This window comes from Pagrus pagrus (assembly GCF_965226575.1).
Source record: "Pagrus pagrus genome assembly, chromosome: 20".
NCBI lineage: Eukaryota > Metazoa > Chordata > Actinopteri > Spariformes > Sparidae > Pagrus > Pagrus pagrus.
The window spans coordinates 15559003-15575156 of record NC_140207.1 but is presented as its reverse complement, the minus strand read 5'-3'; the positions used below and the strand labels follow the sequence as shown (position 1 = coordinate 15575156).

Below are 16154 nucleotides of genomic sequence, written 5' to 3'. Positions count from 1 at the left end.
ACACACACAGGCTTGCAGAAAAGCACACGCATGCACACACACACACATTGATTTGTGCTTGTGGTAAACCCAGGCTTGTTGGTTGTTTATGTGTGTGTTGGCTGGTTACTGTTTGTTTATGCTGCTTGTGAGTTGACTCATTTGCACTGCTGCTAATTAGTGGTTTGTGTGATTACAGAGCCTTAGAGAAACAAGTAGAGTAACTGGAGCTTGTTCCGTTAATCACATTTCGACAAATGTTGATATATTTTTTCATCCTGCTTGTGTGTTTCTGTTTAAATGGTACGCCTGCAGTGCAGATGCGCGGACAGATCTGCTGGCACAGACACACACACACACACACACACACACACACACACACACACATGCTAAAGATGATTGCCACAGAAATTCATCTCTATTTGTTAGTAATAGGCATGTCTCTGTATGAACTGAATAAGTTCCGAGAATTTGAAGCCCAGAAGACAAGAGGCCCATTTAAAACAACTATATATCCTTAACAATGGAAACAATACACGCATACATTTGATTCCTTTGAATTTGCCACTGCAGAATGTTTTCATCTGTAATTATACACGATTTACTAACATAGTTTCACTGTTCCCCTTTATATATCCTACAGCATTATTATTGTTTTATCGTGTTATATGCTGTGCATTCCTCTGTGTGTCCTCTGTACACTGTTACATCGCCACAAAAAATCATGAGAATTTAAGACAAAGATTGCTGTTGTACTTGAACAGGACTAAATATAAACATTAAAATAAATTAAACTAATGGCAGATGACAGCCTTTATCTTTTAATATAAGTTATTAACATTTAATAGAAAAATGCAGATGACAAATGTGATTAAGTAATCAACAACATTTCATCCTTTAAGAAGAATCTTTAACATTTAAACTCCACCATGGCCCAGACTGCTACACAGGTGCTGGAGAGTAGTGAGCGGCTGGTGCACCTGCAGAGCGAGCTCTCTTGTCTGCAGCGGATCCAGAAAGACAACATGAAGGAGATCGCTGAGAGAGACATCTGCATCACCAGACTGCAAGCTAACATCGAGCTGCTGCAACAAGAGGGGGCCGACACATGTGCTCAGGTGGGCAGAGACGTACAATTTAAAAACACTCCAATCCTGCATTTAAAATCCAATTTAAGTAAAAGTACAAACGTATTTTCAGCAAAATCTACTTAAAGTATGAAAAGTAAAAGTACTCATTCTTCAGTAAATTGTCACATATGACTGATTTGTTAATATATAACATTCTTCACATGTTAAAACTGATGCAGGAGTGTGTAATAGGGCTGTCGTGATATCAGATTTTCACTACAAGAATGTCAAGGACAAAATAATTCACAATAACTATATTATTGTGACATCTATGGAATTTTTAAGAAAGAATGCTCACAATCAAATCAAATCTTTTTTTTTTTTTAGTTAAGTAGTTTATCCCAGGAGTTTCCCAACCAAGGGGTTGTGACCCCTCTGAAGTGTCATAAGATTTATGTTAGGGGGTCATGAGAAGAATAATTAGAGAGGATAGAAGCCAAAACAAAGTTCTGAAACACAAATCTGTTTGACTTTTCTCTAATCGCTAATCTTTTAACATTTAAAATTAAACCATGTGAGAAGTTCATAGACATCTGAAACATGAAAAGGGGCTTTAAGACACTGACTTCATACAAAAAGTCAGGAGTCAAAAAGTTTCAAAACGAGTGGTTTCATAATAAATGTGTTTTTATTTTTATAAAATGTTCAATCTTGGCCTGAAAAGCAACAGTAACACTTTATAATAACCATCAGTAAAGAAATGTTTCCAAACCATTTATTAAGCAATTGCTTATTGTAAAGTTGCAGCTGATATTTTAAACACTTTGTAAATGGTTAATTAAAACTGTGTAGTTCACCTATAATCATTTAGATAGCCATTATAAAGTTGCAGCTGATGTATTTAAACCTTTACAAATGCTAAATAAATGTTTTATAAAGCATGTCATTGTTGTTTACAGTCAAATAACTATTAACTAAAGTTGAATGAATGATAAATGTACTATTTATTCATGATCGTTATTATAAAGTGTTACCAAAACCTAGTAACTGCACCTGTCAAATTAATGTATTGGGGTACAAAGTAGAAGTAAGTACTTGAGTAAGAGTACTTTCTGACACTGATGAGTTGGGATTCCTATTTGTACACACCTTCCTCCACATGCACAGTAGATTCTGCAGATGTAAAAATAGCTGATAATATAAACGTAAATGCTGCTCACTAGCTGCCAATCAGTCAATTCAAACATCTTTTTTAGCCTCCTTCCTTCCTCCCTATCGTACATGATGCTGCCTCGCAATGGGCCTCTTGATGTTTCAGATACGTTTCCAGATTAAGTGACTGGTACCTCATTTGTTTTTACAGAGTGCAGAGATGTGACTGCCTGCACATGTCTCCCTTTTTTAAATTTTTTTATCCTGTCTGACCGTAGCTCTCCAAGCTGAGTGTGAGAGCGAGGGAGCTTCAGGAGGAGCTGAGGAGGAAAGAGGAGGAATGGAGGCAAAGAGATGACGAACGGAGACTGCAATATGAAAAGGAGCGTCAAAAAGCAGAGGAGAGGAGAAGTCACGAGCGACAAAAGAGAGAGGAGGAGGAGGAGAAGAGGGAGGAGGAGTGGAAGATGGGGATGGAGGAGGACAGGAAGGCCCATGCTGAAGCTGTTAAAAAGTGGGCTGAGAAGGCTGCTCTTCTGAGTTCTGAGGTGAGAATATGAATGTACAAAGTAGATCTTATTGCATCAAACCAGACTACTCAACGATGGAAAATAATGTGTAAACTTAGCTGCAACTAAAACAATTCATATTCTTCAATATGTTTTAATTCCCATGTGTGAAATGATGGTTCAGATCTAAGAAATGTGAGACCAGGGTAAGCTTAAAACACTTATGATCCCAAGTCAAAACATCACACCTTCATCATGCCCTCCTTCATGACTCAAATCATTCAATTAATAATATGATTAACATGTTTGAACTTTTGAACTTTGAGTCAGACTTGATACAATTAAGTTTTCTTAATTGAGCTGTTTAAGTGTCTTTACTTACAGCAGGAGACAACATGTTTACACGCATGCATGTACATTACAGAGTATTGTAAGAAAAAAGAAAAAAACCCAACAAAACACTTCACCTTAATTCAGACCTCAGACACTCTCCTCTCCTCCGCCCCCACAGCCCCCCCTTTCCTTCCATCCTGCCATCTCGCCACAACCGCTCCAAATTAATCTGCAAAATATTGATTTGAGGAGCAAGAGGGTGGGGGGGTGGGGGCGCACGATTGCGGCCGCATATTAATACGAACGGGCCGCTCTTCGTCTCTCCTCTATACTTTAAGATCCTCATATCTTCATAATTGATTAATGTTCCTTTGTGAAGTGGGGATGAATAATACATTAGTGGGCCTGCTGCACCCTCAGGCTGATGAGAAAATGTTTAATTTCAGTAAATGTAGCGCTCCCGCTCTCTTTCTCTCTCTTTCATTTTCCCTCTCTGGTTATTTGTGAGTGTTGGAGTGTGTTTGTGAGTTTTCACTTGTGAGCTGAAGACCAGAGGAGTGCTGTTGATTTGCTTTTTTCGTGTTTACTGTCGGCTTGAAGCGCATGTTAAGCATCACAAACAAAAGGCAGCGTCTGCATTTGCAAACATGAATGAATAAATTGGTGAAATGAGCTCAGTATTGTTCCATTAACTGATATAACTGCAAGAGCTGTGTCACTTTACAAGCCGTTTGCCCTCAAAAAAGAAATCAGCCCTTTGGACATTTTTTTTTTTCTGCACACATTGCGTCAGAATGTGCCGGCTACATCAGCTGCGACATTATCCATCAGCAATCAGTGAAAACATGCAAATGTGCCATAAACCCACCTGATGGAGACAAGTATCCTCTTCAACAGCCTGGAAAGGTGCCGGAAGGGTGACATATGTCAGTTGCTGTGACTGGCACAGCCTGACTCGACTCAGCTCATCTGGTTAACAATGCTAATTATGCTAAACAGAAGCCTAATGATGATGATTAGGGATTTAAGAGCTGCAGTATGGCAAGCTTGGCTCGTGCATGTGTGAGTGTGTGTGTGTGTGTCTGGGGGGGGTGTCTGGCACCTGATGGTGAGCATCTGTGTCTGTAGAATAGATAGATGACGGAGTGAACACACACACACACCCACAGGTCTCACTTCATGCCTACTTAGCTTTGCTTCATTTTCCATTTGAACTTGTGCCAGTGATGAAGGGGATCTGTACACATGCACAGCTTCTAACATACACCCAGAGCGCTAATTGAATAAATAATACTTATCTGTTAACAAGCATCCTAATTAGTTATGCTAATCAGCCTAGATAACCCAATTAACCTCATAGAGTGAGGCAGGCAGGGCTCCTCTTTGTGTTTATACGTGGGTGTGGATTTATATGCCTGAGAGCATATCAGAGACACTTAAGAAAACACATTTGCCTAATTAGTTCTCAATGACGTAGACAAGCATTTGTATTTTTTCGTGTCCTTATTGTTCTGTTTTTGAATGCGAGTTAATAGGCTTTTCACGCCAAGGAAATAAGCGGTATCCAATTCATTCATTCACAGTGTTTGTTGTTTTTCTACATGCATATGTGAGGACATACGCACTCCTGCTGCCTTCCGCCAGCTTCTCTCTCAGTTAGATCCACATGGACATGTATATTTTTACAACTATTATGGTAGTTTAAACAGAGTGTGTATTTGTTCAAGAGAATGTCTGCCTGCTCCATTAGTTTATGTCCTTGGAAATACAATTTGGCCTCAAGTTCTCTCCGTTTATTTAAAACCTTCAGTCAGCGTTCCCATCCTAATAGTGAGCCGTGTTTCCTCTCGTTTAGCTTCGCCACTCATTATCCGGGCCATGTGGAGGAGACGGTGTTTAGAGAGGAGTGGGAGAGAGACTTGGAGAGGGACAGCGAGTGAAAGAGGGAGGGAGAAATGAGTAAAAGCCAGAGCAAAATGGAAAGAAAAAGACAGAGGGAATGAATGAATGACTGAATGAGGGAGAATGTACGATTTTCTTTGAACTTGACCGCGACTTCTTGTGCTTCTAATGAATGGCGAGGAGAGAGAAGGGAGAGAAACACCCAGACAAGACTGTCTTTGTTGTGCCTAGGAAAGAGAGAGAGAGAATACAACAGATTTATGTCTTACAGGAAGTCTCCCACATTTGTGGTGTCACAAGCCGCCCCCTCCCCGAGTGAGCTGCATGTTCTGGCTTTTAATTAATAGCCAGTTTAAGTTTCTGTGTGCCCACTTGAGTGTGTTTGTATGTACCAAGTATTCATGCACGTGTGTACATTTGTTTGCCCGTACGCCTGTGTTTGCAAAATTCGGCATGCAGTTTATCGTGTCGAGTTTGTAACTGAAAATTAGTTTTGACAGAGTAGCCCTCATCTGGTCTGTATGGCTGACAGTGGGAGGGCTTCAATTAAAACACAGTGTCAGGATTTTTTGAGGCGAGTTGTGCATTGGAGCTCAGACAAGTATCTTTAAGAATGAGATTTTTTCTCATCTCAAGGCATACAACCCTCTGTCAGCTACATGCTGTCTGTCTAACTGTTTGTCTATCTGTCTGCACGCTTTGATATCGTCACGTTCGTGTTGTTCCTGAAACATCATAATTAATGTTGCTCCTGAAACATCATTTTTGTAACGTCATAACTTTAAAAGACCGGAAAAATATGCACATGGAAGAAGTTCTCCTTTCTAACACTGGATTAATGTTGGGAAATTGTCTATTTTAAACCATACCATCTTTTACAAAACATAACTAAGTATCTTTGTTGCCTCAACCTAACCAAGTATTTTCTGTTTTCTAAACCTTACAAAGTATGTACTTAACCTAACCAATTATTGTTGTTACCTAAACCTAAACTAACTGAGACAGAAAACGTATATAAACAGGACATAATAAGGGAGCTTAGTGTGAAAATAAAAGGTAAGTCATATAAGAATATGTAATATGTAATTCAAATGTTGGTTGTTAAGTTAAAATGATGGTCCTGGAGCAACAATAAATATGATATTCTGTGTAAAACACCAACATAGTGACATCAGATTAAACCTATCAATCTATATGTCTTTGTACCATTTATGTGGATTGCCCTTGGTTTTCTTTTTTAGAAGAGTTTAAGGGCTACCTCAAACTTCACTTGCAAAAAAAAGGATATGGTATTAAAGGCTGCTTCCAACATTGGCACTAGGTCATGGCACATTTGCTAATGTGCTAATGGAATTCACCGCGGTGAGCTAACCTGACGTCCAAAGCTTGCACTTCTGTAATGGGAAGACCAAACACTGGATGCCTCTCAGTGCAGTGCAGGTCTTGAACGGAGGGTGAGATGCTAATATTAGCTTATGCTCACATCAGCTGAGTCATCTCCTCTGTGTCCTTGGCTTATTAACTGATTTAAGACTGATTAGATCAGTCTCGCACGAACATGCGCTGGCACGCACATACGCCAAATTTGAATATCAAAATGGAATTGCTTGACCAATGAAAACTAGATTAATTCAAAATGTTTGCATGAAGGTGTAGGTAAAACCGATGACTGTGCATATTTTTAATGCACCTTGCAGCATTTAAAGCCATTTATGACATTATCCTAAGCTCATGTTATGCAAACACATCTTGTAAGTCAAAGCCACTTATGTTGAGAATACTTGATGCTTCTTTTTCTCCCTTGCCTTGATTTGACTTCATGAGATCATCAGCATAGGTATTGATTTTGCACTCCATTTAATAGAGCTAAACATGTATACCTCTTCCATAATAAAATGCCTCAGTAACAAAATAATGATGTTGAGCTTTGTTACTACACCACTGTGATGTGCATGCCATGTGCTTTATACCAAAAGCTACAGATAGACATACCTCAGATATGTTGACAGGCCTAGGTAAGAGATTAAAAGAACATGAACTTTTTCTACAAGGACACAGTGTTCACCCATTTACCACAGCGCTGTTATTCCAACCCCCGACCTGTTAAAGTGTCTCTTCGCTTAGCTGCGTCGAGGTTATGTAAACACATTGGCCAATGCTCCGCTCCCAACAAATGCCACAAATAGCTTTTCTTCTCTCTAGTCTCCAGGAACTGTCAAGAGATTGCACTGTTGCTACCAGGTCAAATCTCCTGACAACCTAACAGCGTGGTGGGTGATGTAAGTTTGGCCTAGAAACCTCCCACATCTCTATTCTTCCTTTGAAAAATCATTTCTGTTGTGTGATTGTTGTAGTTGATGTGAGCACCCATTGCACTCTTTCCATTTGAATGTGTTGCTCAGTTCTTCTGTGAGCTATTTGATCAGCTCAGAACGCAATGTTACACTTTCAGATAGCTGTTCTGGTAAACAAGAGAAAGTTGTTTTGCTGTCTGTTAGAGTTTGAAAGTAGAGTGTCAATTTCACTTAGCACTTTTCATGTTAGATGTGAGGTAGTGAAGAGTGCTCAGCCGATATAAAATGTGTACGTTTGTGTGAGTGTTTCTACCTCTTTTTATGTGTGTGTCGGTGACAGTTTCCTCCCAGGATGTTAATTCCTCTCCTCCCTGTTGTTGTCATGCTTACACCAGCAGTGTCTGCACCAGGGAGACGAAGACATATTGGTGTTAATGAAAAGCCCTCCTAAACTCTCCTCCCCGCATGAATGTTTAAACATGCTTGTCATAACATTCATTCGCTCACACATGACAGCTAGCATCTGCAGCTGCCTTGCTCGCCCTCAATATTTTATCATACCATCTCCCCTAACCCCGCTCTAGCACAATGGCTGTGTGTTAGCAAACTGAATTATAATGACTCAAAACAGGCCGTGTTCAGACTCACTGCATGCACAGGCCATACATAATGGATTCAGCGACACCACAGGTCTCATAATGGCACAATTAGTCAATCTTAAATATGGAAGAAAGAAAAAGGCAAATGAAGGAAGTGTGGTTACACAAATAGGGACATGGAAACAGAAAAAGAGGGAGATGAAAAAAAAAGACAGAAAGAAAGAAGACGAAAGGAGAGAAGCAAAACAGAAAGCAAGGAGGGGACTTGTGTTAAGAAAGGAAAAGGAAGAGAACAAAGAAGCAAAGAAAGGAAGAGAAATCCTCATGTCCATATACAGTATGCTATTCAGAAGTCCCATAACACTGCAGGTCAGCAGTTGTGACCTTGGTGGTTTTGACAGAAGTGGTTCACCATGGTAACGGTTGGTCTGCAACCCTCGGAACACCCCCGCACCCCTCATCACTCCCCAACCTTCCTCGCTGCCTCTCTGCCAATTTGATTGGACGCACAATTGAAATGTCATGCCTCAGCAACACACATGCACACGCACCAGATCAACTGGACTGAAACAGCGCAATGAAAAGAACAGGGTGCATTGCACAAGTCAAAATGAGAGAAACCAGAGACAAAAGTAACACACTAAGACGGGAGAAAGGTTTTCGTTGAGCTTTATATCACGGTGGTATTTCAGATAGCAGGAAAAAGTGGGGTTAACATTGTGTGGTGGGCGAGGAGACATAGGCACAGAGCATCAAAGCAGAGAGGCTTGTCGTAGCCGCTGAATACAGAATCAAATGAATATTAATGCGGAACCAATTACCTCAGGGAAATGTTGTCTGTAGGTTAGCTTTGCTAACGCATGTGTCTCACCTTTAGCAAAGTGGAAGCAGCGGGGGGGAAAGCCTGGAGGGTGGACAGCACTGATGTATTCGTTTTCCTCCTAACAAGCTTGTCTACCCCTGCTAAAATAGAATTGTCCACCACACAGCTCCTCCCCACCCCTCTGCTTATTTCACCAAGATGCATACTGCATTTTTTTCGTATGAATTATGGAGAGAATGTGTGATACAATTCTTCAACAACGCCTATGGCCAAGAGGGAGCTAATATGGGGGCCATTCCTGATCATGCTGTTTGTTTGCAAAGATTTGATGAACAGCAAAAATATAATTCATAGGTGTTTAGCTACGATATTGTCTGTTTTTGGTTAAGATCTAACTCGGTTAAATACCAGAACTGAAAATGAGCTAATGAGCTAAATGGGATTTTCAGTTTACTGTCGTAGAGGATTAGAAGAGAAGAAACCAGAACATTTTCATATTTAAGAACCTTGAGAATTTTGACTTTGTTTCTAAAAAATGATATCCAAACTGATTTATTGATTATCAAAATAGCTGCTTATTATTTCAATAGTTGACAGCTTATCAATTGATTGATAAATCTGTAGTGATCAGATCATCACTGTCAACAATTACATTACATTACCATTTTTCCTTTGGGGCTCTGAACTGGTGACATGCATACTATCTTGTTGCGGGAGCAGCTTAGCCCGTTGCACCACTGATCTGTGCAGGTCTCTAGCTGCCGCTGATCTGCATAAGTGACTGTGCCACACTTAAAGCCACTGGCTCCTTAAAGCCCCTTCTAAATCAGTGTTAAAGCCTTGATAATAGACCTCACTGACCAATTGATTGGCCTTCATATGTTTACAGCTCACTTTAATTGCCTCAAAAATACCATTTATCAGCCATGTGTGTCCATGTATGCATGTATGTGTGTGTGCAAGCATGCCTGTCCATCGACAAAAAGGCCTATTGATTTATCAGCATCGGGATTTGTCCCGTTCACCGTACATAAAACCCCTGCGTATGTGCTGTTCAAAATGGGAAATGGCCCCATCGATTTCCTTAAGTTGGAGCCCAAATGCTAAAGATTTTTGGATAAGCTTTCTCATTATTTAAGCTGAAATCAATAGGGGAGAGCACGGGTCTAATGAATGAACGGGCCACAGATCAGATGGGGTGTGCTCATCCCTGGCCTGTCCTGGTCGATCTGTGTGGGTGCGTGAGTGTGTGCGTGTGTGTGTGTAAAAGAGACAGAGAGAGAGAGAGAGTGAGAGGGAGACAAAACCTGAGTATTTGTACATCACAAACCTTTATCTTTGACACAAAAATTCACACTGTAGGTCCATCTGTGTCTATATTTCATTCTGTTAATTTGACCAACTTCCATTTATTCTTGTTCCACACTGTCTCTTTTCGAACCTCAGGTGCCCTAAATTGTGACAGACACATACAGTATATGAAATGTAATCACCCTGCATCCAACTAAGCTTCAAAGTAGGTTATATAGGGATTATTGCATTGTCATTCTTCAAATACTATTGAGCTGTTTCCCGTCACACTCACTCTGTCTCTCTGAGGTTGGAAGGTCAGCAGGAAGCAGGTGGAGCGACAGGGAGCTGTCAGAGTCTCACCAGACGAATGAGACGAAGACAAGAAAAAAACATTCACTGCATTCATGTGTGTCCTTACCCTGAGCTTGCAAATTGACTCCACAGCCTGAAAAAAAAATTATAAATGCAATGAAAATTCATCACCTGGTCTCATCTGGCCTCATAAGGCCTAGTTTCCCCATGGGGGTCAGTGCAGTTTGATCTTATCTTCTTCACCCACATCCAGGGGGGAAATAAATGATAAAATTAAATATATGCAACCACAGTAAATACAGCGAGTGATCATGGGAGTGACCCCTAGGAGTGAAGATTTCAAAAACAAAATAATTCCTCATACTCAACACCTACAAATAAAATCTAGATTAAACATAAATCTGCATGGGAATAAAATATGCAGTGCATGTGCCTATGTGTCTGCCGGTGAAACCAAAAATGCAGCTGGAGACAAATATATACACACACACACATTTGCACGCAGACCCATCTACCCCTCCCAACCGCAGCCCTTTTGGCTGACTTTTCCGTTTTTCCACTCTCCATTCTTTCCACACTTCTGAAGTATGAAAATGATACAGAGTGGTGTATCTCTAGGAAATTGTCTTTGGCCGCGCATGCAGACACTGCCTTTCATAGCACATTCACCAGACAACTGTTGACAAAGAAAGATTTTCACTTTGTGGTTCGGCCAGCTCATGAAATTAACTTCATTAATTAGCCGAGCTGATACTGCAGACAGTTGTCGTGCAGCTGGTGAAACAGGAACTCGACAGCTAAAGATGAGAAGCTTGCAGACATGAAAAGCAAAAAAAGCAGTAAATTGATGATATTGTAATGATGAAATACTACATACATGTGAAGTGATCTGCTTAACAACTACAGAATTCAGTGGATTTGTGCCATGTGGCAGTCATTTTTGCATATAAACAATATCAACAAAGAAGGAGACTCTGGAGTGCAAATATCACTAACCAGCCCAATTTCCAAATAGTAAACTCCCGGTCGCTTCCCTTCACTCCCCTCTAAGGTGTCCCGCCTTTTCAACTCATAAATATGGAAGGCGAAAGATGATGAGATTCACGGACAGGAAAGGAATCAAAATCTATTGTTGCGTGTCCTTTTCCCCGTGTAAAGTTTGGATTAAATGTCACACATTAGCATGTGAACTTTTAAATGAGCTTGTTTGCTCTCCGCGGTGTGGGCCATGTAAATACCCATCTTGAGTATGGAATGGGGATTGCTTAGTTTGCGGGCGGGGGTTCACAAGAATTGGGGAGTGTAGGACATATTTCAGTGTTGCACCGGCAATTAGGGCCGCAGCAAGGGACTGGAGTGCCAAACAGCTCTATTGACTGGCTGCGTCTGGCTGGTGTTCCACACCTGAAGTGGCAGATAGTGGCAGATGGGAAAGCTCCCTGATGGCTATGGCTTCTGGTGATTTGAGGGAAGGAGATGATTGACAGTCACCCCCAAAATGAGATGATTGACACGCACTGTCAAAATGAATCTGCTTGTGGGCAGATGCAGGTGTGAGTGGAAAGAAATATGTGTGTGCAAATGCGGATACGGGCACATTGGTGAAGTGTCGCTCTCAGATATTGATAATCAAAGAATTCACGCAAGAGCTCCCCGTATTTAAATTTTTTGGATTCATATTTAAAACATACATATGCTCAGATATCACGTTTGTTTAAATAAACGTCAGACAGTACATTGTGTTTCTGAGTTCACAATGTGTCAGGGAGATGTGCATATTTGTGTGCCAGCGTGGCTGCGAAAGATATCTGATGGTAACCGAACCCCATTCTATATTTGCACGTTCTTTTTTTTTTTTCATTGACTATGATTCTCTTTGTTTTAAAATGTAAGGCTGCTTATTTATTGACATAATTTCCTCTCAGTGAAGGGCTTGTGTCTGTAAAACACATTAAAATCATAATGCAATCTTTGCTAACCCAGGAGCAACGTTATTGTTCTATTATACTCACCGAACAACAGCATCGCAGCCTGTTTATCAATCCAATATCTCATAATGTGCTCTCTGCTGCCTGGTCATTTTGAATATAAAAAGATCTCACACTGTTATTGTACCATATTTCCTATATTTAGTATTAATCTCTTGTTCTGACATGAGTCTGACACATCCAATATGATATTTGATTAGTTGTTGGGTTTTTTTGTTAGTTTTTTTTCATAGTCTCCAGGTGATATTGGATACATGTGCAGAGCTGGTATTATGTTGGCTATTTCATCTGGGTATAAAAATGATTTAGTGTGTACTCAGCACGCAGTGTCATTGACTAGCTTTAATTTCACTGCAAGGGTGGGCTTTATTACTCTGCTACTCTCTGAATGTGTGTGTGTGTGCGTGCGTGTGTGTGTGTGTGTGTGCACGTGTGTGTGTGTGAGTGAGTGAGAAGGAAAAAGAGAGAATTAATGTATCTGTGCCTTTATGTTAGCGTGTTTTCATGCTTGCTGTTGTAGCAGCATGCCACACCTGTGTGCACACATGCACGTGTGCATATATCTCCGTACGCCTCTTTATACCTGCTGTATAACCAGCATCTTCAGCATGTAATTACCATCCAATGGAAGAATCAGCCGAACCAACACGTGGAACAGCTCTCACATCACACTCGGGCCGAACCGGTGGTCCTGGTGCAAGAAACAGAGGGGCTCCACTTTGCCGTGACAAACCTTACTTCTGATCAAATGCTACAGAGCCATAATCATGTTTGTGCCACTGAATTCTTTAACCTTTCCATGACCCCGCTGAATGCCAGCGGCCCAATCATAGAACCTAATTGAATCTGCTCGGCGGCGCCCCCCCGACTGATGAAAAAATAAAATTGGAGGTGAAAAATGAATACAGCAGCAAAGAGAGAGAGAGAGAGATGGAGGGAGGTGATGCTGGAAGTGGTGGTGGGAGGGGTGTGGAGGTGGGGTGGGACTTCAGTTTTATAAATACACAGATGTGCTCACAAACACACACCCAGACACGAACACACACAGTCACACCTTTTTCAATCCCGCAGGAGAGTGGGGAGTGGGAAATGACAGAGAGAAAAAGAGAAGGAGGGAGAGGTTGGGCCCAGGTTTCTCATTACCCCCTCGGCCCATTCGGAGGATATTCCTATAAGATAATCTGATTTATTTGCAATTTTCCTTTAAGCGGCTTAGTGTTTACCTCCAAGATTAATATTTTTCTCTGTTATTAATATCAGACTGTAATTAGGAGTGATGTGTCTCGCTTGGCACAGTTCCGTGGCCGCCAGGCAGCTCGCTGGATGAAACTCTTGTTGCAACTCTGTGATCCTGTTTCACAAGACAAAAAAAATAAATAAAAAATGCGAGAAAAGAGAAGGAAGTTTTGAAAGGAGGAAATAGGCTGCAGGGTGGTGATGTAGAATTACAATTGCGGCATACCTGTCTTTGTGTCGACGGGTGTGTGCGTTTTGTGTGAGCCCGTCTGTGGGTCCAGGACCATACAAACATGCGAGTGTGTATTTGGTTGGTTTATGTGCGCGTGTGTGTGACAGTGTGATGGTGCCCTCTGATTGATAAGGTGTCTGTGCCGGCTGCAGATTGCTCTTGCTGATTGCTTCTGAGAGCTCCAGCTGATTTATAATCAGAGCAGGATGAAGGATTGAGCTGTGGATTGCTTATCTGTTTAGCCCCCCTCACAACATAAACTGACAAATTATCATGTTGAACACACTCACGTACACACACACGTAGACGCACGCGGGCACATGTGAAAGAAAAAAAAAAAGTAATAATGTGGACCTTCTTATTAAACACACGCAGACACACTATCATATAAACGTAATTTTGCAGACGCACACACATAAGCCGGCCATGCAGTACATAAACAGGTTTACTCATCAGCACAGTCACATTTTCATGATTGCCCAAAAGAGTGCAATCAGTGTCATTTGTTTACATGTCAGCATCAGAAGCAAGTCAAGTTAAGTTGCAATTAACTTGTTTTATGCACTTAGAGTTTTGATTTGCTCCATGCTGAAGAATTATTTGGAAGATTCTGCACCAATGATCAAGGGTGTGTTTTTTTTTTTTTTTTACACACACCTCCTTTGCTGATTTTTAACAGCTTCTGTATCTGCATAATCACATCCTTAATGTCTTCACTGCGGGAAGAGTGGCTAAAAGTAACAAACGCATACTTTTTTCGTAACAGGTGCGAGAGATTATGATTGTGTTTAAACTATTATATTTATACAGTATAACTAAAGTAGGTGTTTGTTGTTTTCGATAAAGAGGCTGGCATATTATGTGAGACTAATTCCACTTGGCAAGCCAGAGTACAAGCCAGCAGGTTTAAATGCTGACAGGTTTAGTATGCCCTATGGCACTGTGACAGTTCTGTGAGTATGTGTGTGTGTGTGTGTGTGTGTGTGTGTGTTTCTCTGCGTCTTCCTGTCTTTCTCTCTCTTCCCATTCTTACCTGTCTGTCTGATCATCTGTTACTTTCTCTCTTTTCACCACAGTTGTTTGTAAATGCGCGGTGACAGAATCACGGAAGAAGCACAAAAAACACAAAGTACAGGGGCACTTGTTATACACACACACACACACACACACACACACACACACACTCGCAGACACACACACACACTGACGAATGGCAGCAATTAGATGGGGAAACCAAGCATGTGAGGACAGAGGAGCGCTGAGGGGCTGCAACCGCTGTATGGAACGTGTGTGTGCACGTGCTGTACGTGTTTGTGTGTGTTCGGGAGGTTTTTATCCTTCTAATGCGCCATCCATCTGTCTAAATATCAACACTGTCTCATATGTCACCGGACAGTGGCTGTGGTGGGGTGCAGTGCGTTGTGGGGCGTTAACATTTGCAATCAAGGACCAAGTGAGAAATACACTGGACTACAACATTATCACTTTGCAAAAATTAATTGCTCTTGGGACTAAAGCTGGAAGAGAAAGGCTTCTGTTTTTGGCAGCAGCCACACTTCTGTACAAAAACATTAGGAAACGCTACAGATAGAAGAGAATATAAATGCTTGTACTTTCTGTTTTCTCTTGCTCTGGTTCCATGAGTTGTTTAACCTATTGACACCGAGACCTTGAGTTTTCTTAGTCCCTCTACTTGCTTCCAATTGGAAAAATAACCTTCCAGCTTCAGTCAGAGCAGCAGTCACTTCTCATCTTTCCTTTTTAATGTGAGAAAACATCTTTTCAAGAAGTTCCTTACAGCCGCCTCTAAATCAATGACATCTGTATGAACTCCAATTGCTGTGTAATAAACAAATCTCTATATTTCCTAGTCCTCTGTCTTTCCCCTGGATTTCCCTGTTTTTATTGAACATTTTCATGGCTTTTTTACCCACATATTGCCATAAGTGTAATGTACAGGTAATACGGTCTTGTCTCTTAATCATTTTCAGGCCTTTCTTTTATCTCCTGTTTCATATTTTTTCCAACCCTGTGCGAGTGCTAGATGAGATGGCAGCGCCGAACTGCATATTTGAAAGTTGCTATTCATAATATACAGTAGTCAAGTAATAAAACAAAGTCAAGTCAAGCCAGATTTATTTATATAAAAAGATTAAAGAAACATTGTACAAACTGTGTTCATAACAAACATTTTAAACTAACTCATATTGACAACACCAGTGGCTTGTTTCCCAGGCTTTACAGATGTGAAGAGGGCTACACACAATCCAACTTTCCTAAAACATATCACGTGTCTGTCAGGGTTTTTTTTTTATTCCAACTATCTGCAGAGGGTGTGATGTGTGTGGGAGCACATTTATGTGGGTTTGCGTTATTAACGGTTTTGCCTTCATGCCAACTTTTTGCTCGTCTGATTTATTCTCTCCTCCGTG

At 40.9% G+C, this 16154-nt stretch overlaps 1 protein-coding gene across 5 annotated transcripts in view; it reads left to right on the top strand.

Moving 5' to 3' along the window:
* The window catches only part of LOC311249393 (uncharacterized protein), a 96957-nt gene that overhangs the window by 23055 nt on the left and 57748 nt on the right, over positions 1-16154 (top strand). For all 5 annotated transcript variants that reach the window (XM_084340400.1, XM_084340399.1, XM_084340401.1 and 2 more), the window contains 2 exons: positions 918-1097; positions 2480-2749. In XM_084340400.1, the coding sequence (XP_084196526.1) occupies positions 918-1097; positions 2480-2749 (450 nt within the window). The remainder of the gene's footprint in view (positions 1-917; positions 1098-2479; positions 2750-16154) is intronic.